At 36.5% G+C, this 20,692-nt stretch overlaps 1 protein-coding gene across 5 annotated transcripts; it reads right to left on the minus strand.

The window, feature by feature from the left end:
• Positions 1 to 799: 799 nt before the first annotated feature.
• LOC131434571 (uncharacterized) lies at positions 800 to 18,181 on the minus strand. Of its 5 annotated transcripts, XR_009230354.1 has the most exons (7): positions 17,943 to 18,176; positions 17,804 to 17,884; positions 13,403 to 13,961; positions 2,118 to 2,193; positions 1,546 to 2,042; positions 1,013 to 1,227; positions 800 to 949 (listed from the first exon to the last, which is right to left on the minus strand). XR_009230354.1 is itself a non-coding variant. In XM_058601407.1 (6 exons), exons 3-6 carry the CDS (start codon positions 13,634 to 13,636, stop codon positions 956 to 958), a joined length of 1,134 nt encoding a protein of 377 aa, XP_058457390.1. In that variant the 5' UTR covers positions 13,637 to 13,961; positions 17,804 to 17,884; positions 17,943 to 18,181; the 3' UTR covers positions 800 to 955. The 5 variants fall into 5 exon arrangements, 4 of the variants coding, with proteins under 4 accessions (XP_058457390.1, XP_058457391.1, XP_058457392.1 ...); XM_058601407.1 differs by having other exon boundaries at positions 800 to 1,227; positions 1,491 to 2,042; positions 17,943 to 18,181; XM_058601408.1 differs by having other exon boundaries at positions 800 to 1,227; positions 1,491 to 2,042; positions 13,403 to 13,573; positions 17,943 to 18,180.
• Between the last annotated feature and the right edge of the window lie 2,511 nt (positions 18,182 to 20,692).

A 20,692-nucleotide genomic window follows, 5' to 3' on the forward strand; every position in this document is an offset into this window, starting at 1 on the left:
ATTTTACTTCGTTTTCCGCAATATTTACTTCTCTATATTTTTTTCGTTCTCTTCTGTAACATCACCATCATCGCCCACGGAAGGCCGCTCTAGTTTATCAACAGCATGCGGGCCACCCGCCGGGTATTCGTAACCTGGGGGTGTTTCCCGCGGACCCACACGGACCGAAGAATGCGGCCAACATGGATATTCACCAACGCCGTATGGAAAACTGCAATATTCAATTCACCGGCCACTGCGACCCAAATATGACATTACCCAATGATACAACCCTAGTTTTAAGTTAGTCGTTAATTGAAATTAGTAAAAGCCCTTGGCATCTTAGAGCTTAAGCAGTGTGCCTTAAACATTATATTATTGAATAAAAAAAAAGTATGTGTAGTAGAATTCACTTTGAATAATTAAAATAGTACGAACCACATCCCATCTTTCAATGGATATTACAAATAGCTCTACAAATAAATGATCTACATGTTTTTTTGTCATTATTACAGTGTAATCGGATACTTTTAATCAATTTTTCCAGTACAGATCGATAGATGGTAGTTAAATGCATCATATTGAGTGAAGAGATAAACGCCCTTATTCTGAATAACGTCGTATTGTTTTTTCCCTCGTATTTCATTTGTATTCCCCATAACGCTAGCAAAATCAAAGGTAGCTATGATTCGATCGAACCACATTCGATCGAAAAATCAATACGTCGTTATTCAGAATAAGGGCGAAAATCAAAGTTTTCTGATAGTGCAATAATAATCAAAAGAAAATCTGTCATTAGCAGATAGAATTTTGCCTGATATTTGGTTCAAATTTTTTTATTTACCCAAATTTGCTTGTTCATCACTTCAACTTTTGCTCACACAGTATTATTTAAGATAGGTAGTTATTTTTCTAGTAGTCCATAAGAAAATTTCAACATCGTTAAATTTTCAGCAACATCAAATACGTCCTTTCATTACAATAATAATAATTTGATTATTCGAAAGTAATAGTTTCTTCTACCGTTACTTACAGATGTCTCACCAATTCGAACAAGAATGGCACAGGAAATGAAACAAAAACGTTCTCTGCTAAAACTTTTAATTACTTTTTTGAGAAACTTCCTTCCTAAAGTTCTCCATCCTATTGACCGAACGAATCCATGTTGTTCAAAATCAGCTCCAAATGCCGAAGTGATCTTTGAAAATGACGCTGCAAAATTTGACGCATCAGTGATCCAAGGGTACGCTGAAATAGGTCCAAAGCTTTCAATGAGAAAAGTTTCAACAAAGAGTCTTCTGCTATATATAAATACTAGCACACGACGTTCGATTTCTGCTTCGTAAATCACCTAACAGTGTGGCATCTAATCGATAATATCCATATAAAATCGAGCACAATTACAATTACCTCAGCAAGCGTCGAATCAGAGAGTCTAGATTATTTACAACAGCCGAATCTTCCCAACGGTAAAGCATAGCCTACTGGGCAGTACCAACACTAATTTTTACCGAAAAAAACGTGGCACCAAAAAGCATCTCCACGGTAGAAAGGATTTTTAATCACCTGAAATAAAAATGAATTATGCTTGAAATAAAACCTCAATTCCAAACTGCTGTGATGCTGCCGGGCTCCCTGTCGGAGTTCATGTTGATGATGATGATGATGGTGATGATGGCGGCGATGGTAATGTCGATGGTGCTCCACACCACCACTAATACCATTTGCGATCCAATCCGTAGTCACTGTTCCACGCCATCCGGCCGATTCCTGCCCAGTATCATAATCATGATTGGTTTGCGGTGGCAATTCTACCACACCGGATGATGCTGATGCTGCTGATGCTGCTGATGCTGCTGATGATGATGATGATGATGCTGGTGACAAATATGATTGTGGTGGTAATTCAACCCTTGAGCTTCCACTCCTGTCATCATCGGTGGCCAACGGGTGGGCAAAAAACCATAATTCTAACCGCGGATGAAGGACATTCATTGACGCTTCCAGTGCCAGGTATTCTCCGGCAATGTGGTCGGTTACATTGAAGTGGAGTATTGTTTGATCTTTACGGTGGAAAAAATAACCAATGTTTCAGCAATCACAATGACCATAGACCCGTACATCACCCTCAACCTTACCCATGATAACTTTGTACTTTTTCCCGATTCCCATCGATCGCTGGTCGGTGGTCACAAATGATGCCAAACTTAGCCACTTCGGATGTCACATTGCCAATTTGGTCCCGGTAGTCGGTGGCGGTTGATCGAGGTGAGGCAAACACCACAATTGGGTCAATTGGGTTTCGGGGTTCGATGTCAGTATCAGCAGTAGCCGCATGCAGTAGAAACAAATAGGTCAGTTTGCGTAATACGGCTCGAAAATTCAAACGGTTGTCATTGGCCATTATGGGAACGTATTTCGAGAGTGTGACTTTCGATGGATTGAAATTCAGGAAGGAAGTAATAAAAAAGGGTAAAAACTGAAGAACCGATTTCTAAAAGAGACAATTATAGGCTAAGATGACATAAAGGTAATGCGACATGGCTATTAAGCGATTTATGTTAAACCACCTGAAATAATTGATAGGACCTTTTTTCAACATGAATATAAACGATATTTTCTTCATACTCAAGAATCCATCCGATACCTTCTACTCAAAAATTGCCCGGATTTTGGTTTCGTTAAAAACCAAATACAATTGAATTTAAAATACGAGTCGACTTTGTTTATTCGAAGTCTTTTATTTTAATTTTGTTAATTTATTTGCAGCAGGGAAAAGCCCACTGTAGTTAGTTTCTGCCTAACTTGCTCTCCAAAAGGCATAAAACCACCTCATCTTTTGCATCAACAAAATACAATCATCCAAACGATACATTTTCCCTAAATCTAGTGCTGAGGAACGGTTTCTTGACCACATTACGTGATAATTGAAGATCAAAACAATTGAAACAGCTGTTGAATGTGTGACACATGCTAACAATAGGTTTGAAGGTTACGGCGTCGAATGTCTGATTGTAACAATTGGAATTGTACGTGCCTGACCGGAGGAGGCTCCTCCCGAAATCGGACACCTTTATAGATTGTAAAAAACATACTATTTACTCATTTATTTTTTATACATATTATTAAACTTAAAAAAAGATATGAAAGTTATGATTCAAGATTATGAGTCTAGTGCTGCTTTGAATTGCACCGTGAAATTGTGGTTTCGAGAGTTTCGTGGTGATCGTGGCGGGCTCCGATTTGCGATGGTGCTAGATGACTGGAAAGGAAAGGTGTGCAGGCTAACAGATGCCACAAGGATTAGTACTGAGCGCTCTTACCATAGTTTAAGTAAGATTCTGCAGATGAAAAGGATTTTCGCTGGATGTCGCGGATGCATACCCAGGACTAAAAAGACGAACGCGAGCGCACTTCGGAGGTATATTTGGCTATGTTGATGCAGATTCGGTTAGACTTTTGGTGTAGGTTGGTAATTGTTATTCTCAATCGAACAGGTTGAACGTCAGTTTTCTTTAATTGTCTTGGCAAACTTTTCATTAAACCATAGTATTAGTGTGCATTATTGCAGCGATTGAATATTCAGAGTTCCAATTACTTCCCTATCCACCTTATTCACCCAATTTGGTATCCTCGAACTATTACTATGATCTCCTTTTGTTCCAAAATATTAAGAAATCGATGTGAGTTTCATTTTGAAGGTTTCGACTTCACTACTTCCGGAACCTGAAATCGGGAGCCGCCGAAGTAGGTTTGTATGGCTATCAACTAATATGACTTATAAATTGGAGTTTCTGTTCTTCGCGAGTCCAAACAAGGGAGTCACCTTGGACCACTCATTTTCATGCTATTCACGAATGATCTTTGGAGTGAAATCTAAAAATATATCACCTCATCGCAAATCCGTGTGGATTGTGGTGATCTTCACATGGAGAGGGTTTTATAAATACGTAATCGAAACGGCATCCAGATTGTTTTTGTTGCTACGAAAGCTTATGTAATTTTGGTACTCATCACATGCAACACTCAACACTTCAATGATGTGTATTTTCTCTGGAATCTTTATATCTGATCTTCGAAGACTACCTTGGCTCAAATACTACGTTACGAGAATCGCTGTGCTCTCATCACTCAACATACTCTTTAAAATAGATGAATATTCCTGTGCATCGTCTGTGGAAGAGCTGAGTGTTCTCTTGGGTTCCAAGTTAAAATTTAAATTTTAGATTCAAAATTTATTTTTGCCTTTCCCATATAGAATGGCTATACGATCACTGTGAAAACCGATGTTTGGAACGAGGCTCGGAGGGCCGAATGTCAAATACTATTTAGCTCGACGAACTGAGCAAATATCAGTGTGTAGGTGACATTCTCGATTTTTTCAGAGATGGCCGAACTGGTTTTCACCAACTCAGATTAAAATGCTACTTAGCCATTGTTCCTCATTAAATTCCGTACAGGCTTTTTGGCGACAAGTTTTGACACTTTGTTCCAATCTTTTTCGAACTGTTGAATGGTTTCGGCTGCCGAGACATGTTTCCTAAGATTTGCCTTCGTTAATGGCCAAAAATCCTCAATTGGTTGAAGTTGTGGGCAATTTGGTGGATTCATGTCTTTTGGGACGAAAAAGGCATTTTTGGTAGTATACCATTCTACCGTTGATTTCGAGTAGTGGCAAGAAGCAAAATCTGGCCAGACGACAACAGGATCTTTGTGGCTTCAAATCATGGGTAGAAGTCTTTTTTGTAAACATTTCTTGATGTATATTTCGCTGTTCATTGAAGCAGTGGTGATGAAGGGTTTCGAAATCTCACCGCAGCTACAGATTGCTTGCCATACCATAGCTTTCTTACCAAATTTTTCGACTTCAATCGATGTCTCGGACTGGTTTAACACTTGCCCTTCTCGCACCGTATAATATTGTGGTCCCGGCAAGGATTTGTACTCGAGTTTCACGTCGGTTTCGTCGTCCTTGATTATGCAGTTCAAATTTCCAGCAAGAATTTTATTGTACAGCTTTCGAACCCTCGGCCTGATCGATGCTTCTTGTTTCGGACTACGTTTTGGTTGTTTCTGCTTCTTTTAGGTTCGAAGATTCAAACGTTCTTTAGCACGAAGAACATTTGACTTCGAAGTGCCAACTTTTTTGGCCACATCCCGAATTGAAACCTCCTTCTTTTGCTCGAACGCCTTCAGTATACGTTTGTCCAACTGAGGGTTAGCAGGACTTTTTTTCGACCCGTTTTCGGTTTATCCTACAAAGTGTTATCCTCACCGAACTTCCTGATTGCATTTCGCACGACTTTTTCACTTACTCCTTCCATATTTGCTATCTTTCTCAGTGACAGTCCGCGTTCTGTGCACCATTTGTACACAATTTTTCGACATTGTTCTGCTGAAAGTCCACGCATTTCGAAACAAACTAATGAAAACGAATAAACAACTGCACAAGTGGTTAGAGAAGAGTGCAAACAACAGGACGCAGCCATATAAATTGACAGATTCTGAACCATTGTGAAATGGCAACGGTTTTTGGTTGCGTCCGTACTTTCTGGGACATTCTTTAGTCTCCGGATTCTGCTTCCGAAAGCATCCATAAAAGTGAAGAAAAGCTCCAAAAACGGAACTCACTTCAATTCCTCAGCAACTGTTGAACCAATTTTCACAAATCATAATTAAAATCAAAACTTTCAGTATCTTAAAAGATATGTGAACTAGGCATAGCCAATAAAGAATGTAATGAAATTTATTATCCATTTATTGGAAAAAAATCAACACTGATAATGTTTGTATTTGAAACATGATATTATAGCGCAACACAAAAATGAACGCTTTTTTCTTGATACCTGATGAGAAACATTTGTAACATTTGAATTCAAGGCCAGAAATAAGTTACAGAACTCTGGAACTGAAATAGAATTTTAAAACTTGATTCGAAGCTTGAATTTTGGAACCGAACCATAATTCAGTTATATTTCCAGAATTAAATTCTAAAATGCTCCAGAATGTAATGTTGGGTTTAGAATTTTGTTTCAACACACAGTTCTACAATTCTAAAAGTGTAATTTTCTGGATTCTAGAAGTAGAGTTCTGGATTCGAATTTGCAAATTGAATCCGGGTCCGAAATTTTGTAACTAAAATTCAGCTAAAAACCAGAATCCAGATCCAAAATTCAGTTCTGGAATTCAGTCTCAGAGCTCAGATTCAGAATTTAGTTCTAGATTCTAGCATCAAAATTGAGTTTCAGAATTCAGGTTCAGAACTCAGTTCTAGCATTCGGCTCTAAAATTCCATGTCCAGAACCATCCATTTTATTTGCATTCACGTCATCCGGTTATGTCGCATAACATTAACAAGCCGGTATTTTTAGTTCAAACTAACCTTTATTCATCAACGTAATCTCCATCAAGAACAACCCAATCATTCCAGCGCCGCTCAAACATTTCAATATCACTTTTGAAGAACGAGTTATCTTTTGCCTCAGAATAGGCCTCAGTTTCAGCGATAAAGTTTTCATTCGTGCGAAATTTCTCACCGGCGAGCATTTTGTCAGGTCGCTGGGAGCCAAATCTGGCGAATACGGTGGATGTAGGAGCAATTCGAGGTTCATTTCATGTAGTTTTACCATTGTTTCGATAGCCTTGATGAAACTTGACTTTTTTCTCTGCCATATGCGGTCGTTTCTTTGCAATTTCAACCTTCAAACGCTCCAATAACGCTATATAATAGTATTAACTGTTAATGGTATTTCCTTTCTCAAGATAGTCGATAAACCGTACAAAACCCACATCCCAAAATGCCGCGGTCATAAGCTTTCCAGCCGATTGTTGTGCTTTGGACAAGGTCCACTCAGGTGAGGGTTGTTTTGATTCCGGAGTGAAGTGATGAATCTATGTTTCATCCAATGTCAAATATCGATGCAAAAATTCCGGTTTGTAACGTTTACACAAGGCCAAAGACTGCTCAGAATCATCAGCAAGTGAGCAAGCGTGCCAGGCACTTAGAATAGAGCTTTCTCATAGTCAAATGCTCGTGCAATATAAAGCCAACACGTTCTTTTGATATCTTTACGATGTCAGGTAACTCACGCAACTTCATTTTTCGATTTCGATTTCGATTCAAAACGATTTTGTGGATTTTTTATGTATTCTGGTTTTATTGCCTCATTTGGACGTCCACGTCCACGTTTGAAGTCAGTAAACCAACGTTTTATTGTTGTTTCTGATGAAGCGGATAACTCTCCATAAAACTTTTCAAGCCATTGCTTTTCTTGAACCGTATTTTTTCCCATGAAGAAGCAGTGTAAAATTATAACACGAATTTGTTTTTGAGCCATTGTTCTGGAAATAACAAAAGAAGCGTCATTCTTTGCATAATAACTCACAAACTTATGAATAGATTATCATGAATGTTTAAACAGCTGTCTTTTGAAGGTTAGTATTGACTGAAAAACCTGTTTTAATCCACCTAGTGGTGTAATGATGTCTTTCTCATATCAATCATTCTATCATATATAATACTGTGGCATTCTTCGTAATAATTTTCTTCGATTCTTTAAAGAATAACCGAAATCGGTTTGTTTGACCGTTTACTGATAAAAACTATCAATTGGAGAAGATTTGAGGTCGATTTAGAAAACTTTTTACGATTTTTTGCCCTTTTCAGTGATGGTATAAAATTTTTAACCCACTTTACCCTATATTTCCGGATCCGGAGAAAAATGAAATTCAGGAATTTCGTATGGGACCACCTTTCATTTGAACCTCTCAGTTTGTGAAAATCGGTCGTGCCATCTATGAGTAAAGTTAGAACACATATTTTTATTTTTTGCACACAGTGAGTTTTCACAGTGAGTGCATAACCTTACTATATGAGAAAGGCAAAAAGCTGACTGCAATAAAACTAGCGCCATCTATGTGTTAGGCCCGGGACTTTTCTGCCCATGTGTTATTATACATTAATATATTTATCTTTACTTTATTCATTTCATCATCTTCTTTCCCATCTGAAAGACATAAACAGTTTAATGTTTATTCATTTGTTCGCATTCCTTCTTCTCGTGTTATAATGGATTAGTTTATCTTTTAAATTGTTGGTCGATTACTTTTTCATTTTATAATTCAACACACTCATAAAATTGACAGATTTATTATATTTCCATAGCTCATTGAGGTTTTTATTTCTTGTTCCTTAAGTATTATCCTGTCAAAGCTGGGTTAACTTATAAAGACACTGATGAAGAACGCAAAAAGTGTTTCGAAATACCGGTATCTGATCGTTCACTATTACGTTAGTATCATAACGAAATAGTTTTTCCATAGTGGAATCCAAAGGAACCTATCATTTTTTTTAAGACGGTCATTATTCTATTTTTCTGCTGTTGATTATCGCTTCTTGGGAAATTTTACACTTTTATTCAATCTACTGTTTACTTTACTCGCGGGCGTTAATTCTTATGTCGTATTGGCAATCGTTTCAGGTTTACTGTCAATTCTTGTTTTATATGTTTCCTAGTTTTCCGATGAAACTCCTTATGCTCAAATTAATTATCTTTCATACTGAGTTATGCCGTTTGTGCTGTAATTATACTTAAAGTTTTTACTATTATTTTTAGCTGTATTGAATATATTGCTATTTATATTCTTTTAATCAGTATACCTTTACGAATCTATTTTCGTTCAAAATAGTGGTTGTTTGTTGAGAGAGCGACTACTTCATATGGTCTTGTCCAAAGTGATTGTAATTTGTGTCCTGCACCCGTGGGATTGGCTTTGATTACCGTAAAGTCTCTCCACATAGGTTACCCAATTAAATTCACTCGTGCTTGATAATAAAGTTGTTTAAATTTCGACCGCATTCTATTAACAGTAGAATTTTCCAGAAAAGCAGTAAAATATTGCAGTTTGCTACATTATACTCAGAAATTACATGTGAATTTTAAAGAGTGTCGGTATTGAATGATAAACAATTCCGTAAAAGGTTGATGTTCAAAGCTACTCTACCGAACATTCAGCAACTGAAACTTTTACTGAACTGATTACCAAAGCCAAAGAAGTTGTTTGGGAGTGAGTAACTGACATCCGTAAAAATTAATTGGAGTACAGGTTTTGATACAAGTGACATAATTCTACAAACGAAACAATTCATAACTGCATAACTTGTCAAATAACGCAATATTCCATTCACACAGAATTTTACAGACTTGGCTACCAAGTGCCACTGTATAGATTTATATGTATCAGTTATTCATTAAGCAGAAGAAGGTATGTGCTTCTATGGCTCCCGATCAGAAGAGAATATCAAACGAAGACCATATTATGTCATTCTTTTCGGAATAGCTAAATAGTTTTATTTGGTATTGGTTAGGTTGAATTAAGAGCTAAAATTTCAAAACTGAATACCAAAAACTCACACCATTTATACCAGATTCATAACAAGTTGAGCTATTTAAGATACCAAAACAATACCACAAGAATATAGTTTATACCCAACTGCATTCTTGATGTCTATTTGCACCCAATTTTGATTACTACGATTTAGTCGTGCTGATCTAAAAATATAATCACAAGCTTAATGTATTTATAGCCAACATTTAGGCGTATGAAATTTGCCATAAAAAAATGAGGGGGAGAGCTTAATTGCATACTTGAAGGCTAAAATTAGTTAGTATTTAACATGTTTGTTAAAGATGAAACAGTTTCGAACCTGCGCTTTTGAATTGGAAGGCTGTAGCTTCAACGCAAGGCCATGGCATCCGATTGTTAGTGAGTGGAAATACAGCCATTATATTATAAGCCCTACTAAATGACTTCGTCACCCAGATATGAGAACGCTTTCATAGCTGCTTCGAACTGTTTAATTTTTTGTCTCTTTCCTCCATCTAGATGTTTTTATTTTTTTTTTTTGTTCGACGTTTCGCTTTTCGTGGTAACGAATAATCGAATTGCAAAATCTGGTCTGCGTTTACTATAAATAATCTAAAATCAAAATCAATCATTTCTCGAGCATAAAATCAATACTTTGCAAATGATCAATGTGAATGAGATGATACAGATATTGAATTTACTTCGACAAACAACTTTCTAATCCTTCGTGGAATTTGAACGGGATGGTTTTGGTTTTTCTATGAAAATTCAACGTTTGGTTACTATCACTTATTATTTCTTTGAGGTGATCTTGGGCATTAAAAAACGTTTATCGACGTCAAAGGCTCTCATTTTCTTTCATCAATAAATGTGATGCAAAACTATGCAAATAATATATAAGATTAATGAACTTTTGTGCATGCATTCCAAGTAGATTCATGAGATTCTCAAATATGTAGTAAAAACATAATTACTATATTAAAATTTTTAAGGGCATTTAGTATATAACCACACAATGAGGTCTTGTTCATCGCACCTCAACGAAATTATAATGCTATTCTATGTCGCCCATTTTCGGTATACAACAGTAGTTTCGAATGTTTTGTCAGAGCTCTGGAATCGACAGATAAACGAAGTTATTTTGTGCGGATTTCTTAATTATAACGGCTTTTGAAAAGGAATTAGGTTAGCCTTTTCAGCAGAAATACACATATAATTTAATGACAAATGGATATTACAGACCGTGATTCGACAACACAAAGGGAGAAAATATTTCAAATGTTCATGGAACTAGCATGGAGTAAGACCCGTCCCCCAGAAACACATTTTGTAAAGACTAAACATAATATATGTTAACCGGAATCCATTTCATCTATTCCATTTCGGAATAGGTCTTTTTGTAAATCTTTGTAAGGGACACACTAAGAGAAAATCATGTAAATTTACGTCTCAGCTTACTTAAATTTACAACCAAAAGCATGTACAAATTTATCATGTCACTAATTAATTGACAACTTTTAATATGCCAATATCGGATGAATACAATTAAATTTAGAAAAGCGGCTTTAGTGTGTATATTTGAATATACAAAACAAACACTGACTTAATGTTACTAAAATCGTTTAGGAAACATTATTTTGCGAGAACCGAACAAACATTTGAATCGAAAGAACGAGTTTAGTTTTGACCGAATTTCGCTGTGAACGAAAGGTGCTTACCATAAGTGACCGTATAGAGAGCTGCGATTCGCTTGAAAATTGATCATAAATTTCTCTAGTTACTAGATCTTGCAGACAGATCACCTACTGTTACACCGATCCCCAATTTCTGGTTCCGTAAGTACCGGAAAAAAGCAAACTTTCTCAGTGAAGATTTATCAGAGATGAATGGATGAATTTTTATAAACTTAGGTGAAAATGAAAGGTATTGTAATTTTACACGATATTCGTGAACATCATGCGACTTCGGTTTCGGAATAACAAATTGATATAGGCTCAAACTATCAAACAGTTGTTAAAGAGCAACAATGTGGGAAACGGACAAAATCGGATCTGTTCAATACTGTTCACAAATTGAAAAGGTGATGCTAGTTTATATCCAAATAAACTTTTATGTTTTCTTTCAAGACTGAATTATTCTCTTTTTAAATGCATTAGTAACACTCATAAAATAGGAGTAACAAGAGAAAGGATTTATCGCACCTCTAGGTGTTTTAAAACAAGGTTTTTCGTAAATTCCGATCGATTTAAGCCAAGATATAATGGAACATTCATAAATGTAAACATACATTGACTTTCATGTATCCAGATATATTAAACATTACTGGATGATTCGAAAAATTTTGTGTAGCTATTTTGTGAAATTAAGGAGATTGCATAAGGGAATAAATATTTTAATACTAGCTGAATGACCCGGTGTTGTTTCGGGGAGATTAGGCCGAAAAATTTTCTCGAAGTTTTCCTGCTTAGTGAAATACTGACTAAGACGGCAACTCGATTAAACAATACTCGTAAATGTTCAGATTGTTCACGGTCAGTATCCCATCTCAGATCTCACAATAATCATAATTTTCATGGTATCCTCGTCAAATTGGATCAGTTTTGTGTTGTTATGTTTTCCGTAAAATTTGATCAATTTTAACTTACACTTCTCATGTTTTGGGCACTTGCTACAGAAATGAGCTTATAATTTCAATTGATATAATATAAAATATATCTTTTTTGTCAAGAAGCATCGTTTCTCGTCACATGAATTTTATATTGAACTCTCCATTTTTAGTGAACTTACTACAGCTTCTTTTGTTGTTTCGTAGTTTTGCTGAAACTTGCATACACTCGCGTTCATAAGCAGATCAATATAATTGTCCCTTAGTTCTTTGAATTTCCCGGCATATTACACCCCCATATCAAAACCACTTGCTACATCCGCCCCCAAAATGTTTCTATGGTCTTCAAAACGTATCAATTTTCGTCAAATTATATGACCCCCCCCCCCCTCCCCTCCCGGTTAATGACACTTGCTACCATCCCTCACCCATAAAAATACCCCTAAGACCATCTCTGAAACGCAAGAGTTACCTGTGCCAAGTTTGGTGGCAATCCGTTAAGTAGTTCCGGAGTTATGGAGTTACAAACAAACAAACTTACATCCTCTTTTATAGATATAGATTATACTTCGAATAAATTAATCAGCCCTCAAAATCATTTAAACAGGGTTCACAATATTCAATCTATTATTTTGCCAAATTCGAGTATTTTGTATTTAATATGAACTTCTCACTAAAATTTACTAAAAATTACAGAAAATACTGACAGCGGCATATTAATACATTCTTACATTACTCACTGTCAGAATAAGAAAATAATAACAAAACGAGCTATCATTGTAAATTTATTCATTACTTTACTATTCCCAGCAATTCTTGCAACATTTCACAATCCATTATGATAGCTAAATAAGCAATGATAACTGAATAAACTATAATTATAATATTGGTTTGCTCTTCCCCTATGATCGGGCTCAGTCGATTGGCTGGCGTGCTTTGTGATCTAAGGTTTCTCGGTTCAAATCGCGCTGTCGCTATCGATCGTTTGTTTATCATTTCATTCGATTTCATTCTTTCGAATAGCGTTACAAACTGCCCTCAAACTACGGAAAGGTATTGAGAATTTTGAACAAAATGCAATGAGTAAAGAGCAAATTATAAAAATTAATAATGGAGAGTAAAAGGGGTACGGAGTAATTCAAAGATTCCAAACCAAAATATAAAGAGCCATGATTGATTTTGTATGACATGTCTAGACTAAATCGTTAAACTGTTTTCAAATTCATACAGCATGGAAAATTTCAAATCAGTATTCTAATTTGTGTCTCATCAGCGAATTTCCAGTCTCATTAATCCATTTCAATACGTTCGCAGGAACAATTTCCACTCCGACGATGGGATCGGCCAATTGTGAAGGTGAAAACGGCCAGGCGTGCAAAGTAATGCAATAAAATCGGCACCCAACCGGGAATGTGACACGTACTACGTAATACTACGCTAGACCTTACCAACCTTATCGACCGTTCCGCTGTGGGTCACGAACTCGTATAAAGCGGTCCGCTCGGTTCGCTGGAACTGGTGACACGTGACCGAGCAGTACGAAGTTGCCACGTCCGGTATCTTCATCCGGTAGAGCCACAGCAGCGTGGAAGTCATCAGGAATGGCAGTTTAAGGACCATTTTCTGGAACAATGAGCATTGGATTGGCAGCATGAGAACCTCGTCGAGAAGTCGATTGTTTCCCATCAAAAAGTAATCATTGCAGCTGTTGAATCAGTTTAAAGCTCTGCATCGCAAAGTTCGTCCTTTTGGCGTCCAGGCTCGGCCTTACGACGTCGTGATCCCGCTGGGTTCTGTTTGTGTCTTTTATTACATTCATAATTTGCGACTTTTCACTATATTTGCTTTTCGTCTTTCGGTTTTACGACTTTATCCCTACGTCTGAGGAACGAAAGGAGTAAAATGCGAGTCGCACAGCCACCCACAAGCTACTAACGGGCTTATGCTAATAAAATTACTCTGAATATGACATTTTATGATTCGTCAACTTGCACGCTTGACAGCATAGACACTGTAAGAATAATATGACAAAACGGACACAGATTTCCGTGAGTTGAAATTAAAAATTTTGAAACACTGCATACGATTCATTTTTCTCCAAAAAACCTTTTCTTATCTATACATGAGTTACTTCCACAGAACACGGAAGAGAGTGAAATTTATGACGCACATAAAATGTTTCGCTTTTATTTATGCGTGGAGTGCTGTTGCGTAACAGCAATAAAGCCAGACTTTCCCAACCATGGAAAGTAGTCTCCATGATTCGTGGAAAATCTACCGTTCGCCGTACTGATTTGAGTTTTTGTGACAGTTCCGAGTAGCGCACCGTTTTCTTAAACATTCTTTTAATGTGAGACGCAACGAGTGTGAAATTTGAATGGGAATACGAAATTGGAACCACGGCCTGCTATGCTAACTTGTTTACTTCAATTCGTATCCGTCGTATCAGCGATTTCACTAAAGCTTGCGTGTTTTTTTTCTGAAACACATTAAACCATACCCGTGCACAGTGGTTCAAAAGCGCAATTTCACGCTCTTAATTGATAACTCATAGGATCGTGGTTTTTAGGTATAGTATCTTCAGCAAAGTTGCTCAGAATGATAGACGCCATCTTTTGGAAAACTTTATTTATGTGATTAATCTCCCTAAAAGTGAGATAAAAATATTATTTTAGCTCAGGGCCAACATAGGGGCTAAGTTACTTCGACAAAGTTGTGCAGAAAGTTGTTTCAAACAAGTTTGGTACTATTCCCGTAACTTGAGTGTAATTCATAATTTAATGTATTTTCTGAAAAGGGTGTGGAAAAACCAGTTTTTGTAAGAAAACACATATATTTTCAATTTATATGAGTTTTTCATGTTATACAAAGTTTTTCATCTTTAAAAACTACACATCTTTCTCAAACATACTATGCTGCTAACATTTCAGTTTAATGAAATAGAGCAATTTTTAAGTTTTTTCAATGAAATTCTAACTTGTCTATTACCGAAAGGCGCAGGAAGGTACAGATGAGACTACTTACATATTAAACTACTTCAAAAGAGCTTTCATACCGTGGTTGAATTACTCATCTACGATCGTCTACACCGGAATTTGATTAAAAACCTGTTTTAATCCACCTAGTGGTGTAATGATGCCTTCCTCATATCAATTATACATGATAGTATGTGGTATTCTTCAAAATAATTTTCTTCGATTCTTAAAAGAATAACCGAAATCAGTTTGTTTGACCGTCTACTGATGAAAACTATCAATTGGAAAAGATTTGAGGTCGATTTAAATTTTTTTTTAAGGTTTTCCCCCATTTTAAGTGATGGTATACAATTTTTAACACACTTTACCCTATATTTCCGAATCCGGAAGTCTAATCCGCATGATATTCAGGAATTACGTATGGGACAACAGGACCTTTCATTTGAACCTAAGTTTGTGAAAATCGGTCGCGCCATCTATGAGAAAAGTTAGAATACATATTTTGTTTTTTTTTGCACATTTTACCCCATAACTCCCGAACCGGAAGTCGGATCCAAATAATATTCAGGAATTTTGTATGAGACCTCAAGACCTTTCATTTGAATCTAAATTTGTAAAAATTGGTTCAGCCATCTCTGAGAAAAATTAGTGCAAAAAATCGTTACATACACACATACGCACATACACAGACACATACACACACAGACATTTTGCGTACTCGACGAACTGAGTCGAATGGTATATGACACTCGGCCCTCCGGGCTTTGGTTCAAAGGTCAGTTTTCACAGTGATTGCATAACCTTTCTATATGAGAGAGGCAAAACGCAAAATTTCAATTTTTAATAAATTTCATTATTATCGCCTTCAAAGTACTCTCCTCCTGCGGCAATACATGCATGCCAACGCTTGATCCAATTTTCCATACAAGTTTTATAGGCCGCCGAAGGTATGGCCTTTAGTTCACGCAGCGAATTCTCTTTTATGGTCTCTATGGTCTCAAAACGCGTTCCCCGCAATGACAATTTCAGTCTGGGGAAGAGGAAAAAGTCACACGGGGCCATATCTGGAGAGTACGGTGCTTGGTTGATGATATTGGTTGAATTTTTGACCAAAAACTGCGACACAACCAACGCTGTGTGAGCCGGCGCATTGTCGTGAAATTCAGATTTTTTGACACCAGCCGAGAAGCGACGCGTTTCAAACCCAAAACATCAGTTAAAATGTGTTCGGTTGATCCATAAGAGATGCCCAAAACACAGCAATCTCTCTAATCGGAACAGAACGATTTTGCAACACGATTTGCTTCGCCGATTCAATGTTTACTTCAGTAACAGATGTTGTTGGGCGGCCAGGGATCTCATCATGATCCAAGCTTGTACGACCACCTTTGAAGCGTTTATACCACTCGTATGCCTGTGTTTTTCCTAGACACGATTCACCAAAGGCCTTTTTTAACATTTTCAACGTTTCGGAACACTTAAATCCATTTGCAACACAAAATTTGATGCACGCACGTTGTTCTAAATCCATTATAAAAATCGCCACACGAAAATTTTTCAACTTCTTTGTATAGACACCAAACAAAAACTAATCGTACGATATGCGTCAAAATTTGACAGAATGTGTATAAAAGTGTTGCAAACGTTGAGAGAATAAAAGTTTACAAGCGCGGCAATTTTAAAATGAAAATTCCGGTTCTTTTTTGATCATAAGGTATTTCACACGCAAATATTGTAACATTGATTTACTATTTCTATTCTAATAGATTTTAACTAAATTTATTGTGTCAATAGTCATTTCATTAATAGAGTCACCATATTATTCTACCGATTACTCGACTTTCAATAAATGAATTGCGATGAAATCGAATACAATCTTTGCTTCATCTCTGATAAGCAATACCGCATAAAAGTAGTTCAGAAAATTTACGATACTGCTGTTATAGCGACGCGAAATACTCCTAATTTCATTTTACTCTCGAAGTCAATCTATCGAACAGACACAACAGATCTCGCTCTAACTAATGATTTCCATATATGAAATGACTAATGGATTTGAGATGAATAGGGGTTCCGTCACCCATTTTCTATCTCTTTTATTGGTCGATCGTTAGTCCTGAGCTGAAACGGTGGCCTTTATTACCATTCTTGCATGCACTTACTCTTACATTTCACTCACACATCATCTCACCCATCAGGTCCCAAACGATACATCCTCACAATACAAACATAGTTTGACAGCTATCAGTGGTTTGTCCATTGGTTAAGTCATTATTATTTCGTTCTATTCTACAATGTTCTATCTCATTCCACAGTAATCCATTGTACACAAACCACCAATAAACGTCAAATATGGACTCGATTCACCATTCACCTGTTGTCATCGTGTGAAACCCAATTGTGATACGTTCACTCCACTTAATTTCCACTTCACACTGGTAATAAGAGCGTAATGCAATCAACATCTTATTCGTTTAATTCAATTATGAAGCTAAAAGCTGTAACGCATATCTTTATCAAATTGTAACGCTAATTGATTGTATGTGATGATGTTTGCAATACCGGCAATACCGCCCACCAACCAATGGGAGGAAAATCCTAGTCTTTCGATATCAAATTAAAATCTCACAGAGTTTTCCTACTAAAAAATCATCTTCAAACCATATGATTTCCAAATTTCGTTGGAAATTTTTCCCTTAAAACATTTAAAGATCAGATAGTTCAATTGAGAACCTCACATCTCAAGTCATACACGCCGATAACACTATTACTAGTGAATTAGATACTGTTGCCAGCGGCTGACAGATCAGCAGTTGGCAATGTTTACACTATCGCTGGTAGTTGATTACTGACAAAATTTGCAAATAGAAAATTATACCTTGATTATTTATGGTGACAAAACAACAAGTGCTGCAGGCGAATTGAGCATTTTTTTATTCGCTAAAACTACGCCAAAAACCTGAAAAAAAAAAACATACAAATATAATTACCCTCGCAACAGCGATCAATCTGCTTACCATGACCCAGCAAACGGCTTAAAAACAAGCCCCACCTGTCAACACAATCCCCCTTTTCCACTGGCCGTCAGGACACTGTTGATCCGAAATGTGATAAAATCAACCAACACGCACGGTATTAAATCCGGTAGCTTTCAGAGGCCAGCGGAAAACAAAAAATTGTCATCAAATTTGCACGGCAAAACGGGGGAAACGTGTCGTCACTGGCGTGGCACTGACTGAATAACTGAAAAGTTGACGGAAAAACGAATTGCGAAAAACATCGCCTGCTATAACATGCGAGAGAGGAAAAAAAAAAACACACACGCAAATATAGGCCAACGAGGAAACCTGTCGATAGAATCATGCAATGTGGGGACAGGAAAACATATTTGACTTTTAGATGTGTTTTTCATGCGAGCGCCAATGGTTCTGTTGTTTTGTTTTTCGTTTCGTACGCAAGCCACGCGCCGCTGTAACCGAGGAGGTTCGCTTGGAAATCGCACCTGCCATAGCAAACAGGCTGGTTCCCAATTCTCAGAGGGGCATCTACTTGTCTGTGAACAGCCTAGTTTTCCCGTACGAAACCTCACCAATGCACTGACATTTTTACTGGTTATTTTTTTTCCTTCCTGCTGTAAAATAAATCAACAAAATGCGTTACTACATGACACATTTTAGAGTGAGCAAAAAGTGAGAAACGGAAGCAAATATCTAAATTGAAATCAATACTCGATAGGTACGGGATAGAATCGACATTCGGATTCATATTAAATTTAAAAACATGATACAAAACAAAAAGTTTGAAATTTATTTTGGATTCGAATTTTTTATCCGATGATATCGGAGATATTTATTCGATGAACCACATTTTTTAAACTATCTGAAGAAATATCCCAAGTAGCATGTTAAGTTGCTGTCCTGTATATTTCTACTGATTGTGCAATTTATCAAGTTAGTTTATATCACTGTTCTAGTAACTGTTGTGTTATGGAAAAAGCGCAATTTTTCTGTGTTGTGCAACATACTTTCAACTTCATCCGTTATTACGAAAATTTATTCACAACGATTGTGCAACTGACACAAAAACTCATGCGTCAATCCCATCAAAAAGGCAGTAATAAAATCAGCGAAAAAACAATTGTGAAACTCGTGCAATCTACTACGTAATGTAAACAAGAAATGGAATGACGTTTACAAAAACATACCAAACATAATTTCGAATAAATAAGTTTCACATTTGATTTTCAATACAACTGCTCTCAACACAAACATGGATCCTGTAAAATAATCTGCACATGAAAAATGATAATGCACATATTGTAGAATTAATCTTTTGTGTTTTTGTAAATGAAAAGTCGACAACGAACTGCATTTTTATGGTGAAACATGTATTCGTACGCCCGAAATTTTCGAGCGCCTTTAAATGAACGTGTTTTGATGATTGTATCCAAATATTCTTCAAAATTCTCAGACGATTTTGATCAAACTAATGTGTAATTAAACCTGAAAAATCTCGAAATGATTTTTTCTTGAATATTTTCCAATATGGCATCGATTGTAACAGTGAGTTGAATAGAAAATGTTTCACCCAACGTAATGACATATATTATCTAAATAACAGGAAACATTAACATGTTAATATTTCGGAAAGAAATTCTCAACGTTTTGTTTTTTATCAGTTTTAATCTTCTAGTTGAATTAAACAACAATACGGTGTAGTCATTTATCTTAGAGGGCCCGACTTTTGTGATACGCACTGTAGGTATTATTTTGGCAAGTCCGTGTGCTGGAGTTGCAGAAACAAGTTGCACAAGCGGTAATATATAACTATGGGAGTAACTATGATGAAATTAACTTTCGTTCAATATCTTTGAAAAGTGATGTGAGGTCTGCTTATTTTTTTTCGCGAGATAAAAACCGAATACAAATTATCTGATTGATTTTTGTTTTCATTGTGTAATGTAAACGCTGTATTCCTGCAACTTTTAGGATAATAATCTCATGTCTGCAAGTTTTACGTTCAATTCAAACATCATGCACAACTTTTTTGCAAGTTTTAAATTTTATATCAATGTTTTTCTAAAACTGAAGAAAACTGCGCACATTGATCTAAAATTTCACGAGGCAGCCAAAACAATGCGGACTCTGCAGAAATATATTTTTTACAGCAAGGTTATCAATTCGGCTTAGCATTTTTTGCCTTGCGAAGAGCATCAATCATTTCACTAATTTTTCTTCCACAAGAGATTTATAGTAATTTCGACGTATATTGTGCCCGGTACAATTATGACAGCCGTTTGGAAAGTTTTTGATAAGTTGCACAATTGTTATAGTTACTTCCGTTTTACATGATGTGAAATTTTTTGTAGAGCTTCTAGTGAAACATTAACAAGTTGGTGATTTACTGCACAATTGTTTTAGATGTACTTAAAGTTGTTCTACAGTGATTTTTTCGGTAGTACTGTGAAACTTAACAGTGATACGTTGCACAACCAATTTTAATTTATATTTCTAAACATATCTAACATAAATAAAATTTCTAAATTAATTGTAAAACATCTTCAAAGTTCAATAAGTTACATTTGCTACTTGGGATGTGGTAGCGGGACGGCTCATTTAAACGACATGATCCTTAGAGCGAAGCCAGAATGATGGCAACACACGACGCGTTGCGAAGCGACTAGTAACTGATCGCATCATCGCGCTCACTCTGACATGACATTGTTCTGTTGAACTTAAATGAACGGAGCTGTGTCGCGCGATCAGTC

Source organism: Malaya genurostris, chromosome 3 (genome assembly GCF_030247185.1).
Source record: "Malaya genurostris strain Urasoe2022 chromosome 3, Malgen_1.1, whole genome shotgun sequence".
In the NCBI taxonomy this organism is placed as follows: domain Eukaryota; kingdom Metazoa; phylum Arthropoda; class Insecta; order Diptera; family Culicidae; genus Malaya; species Malaya genurostris.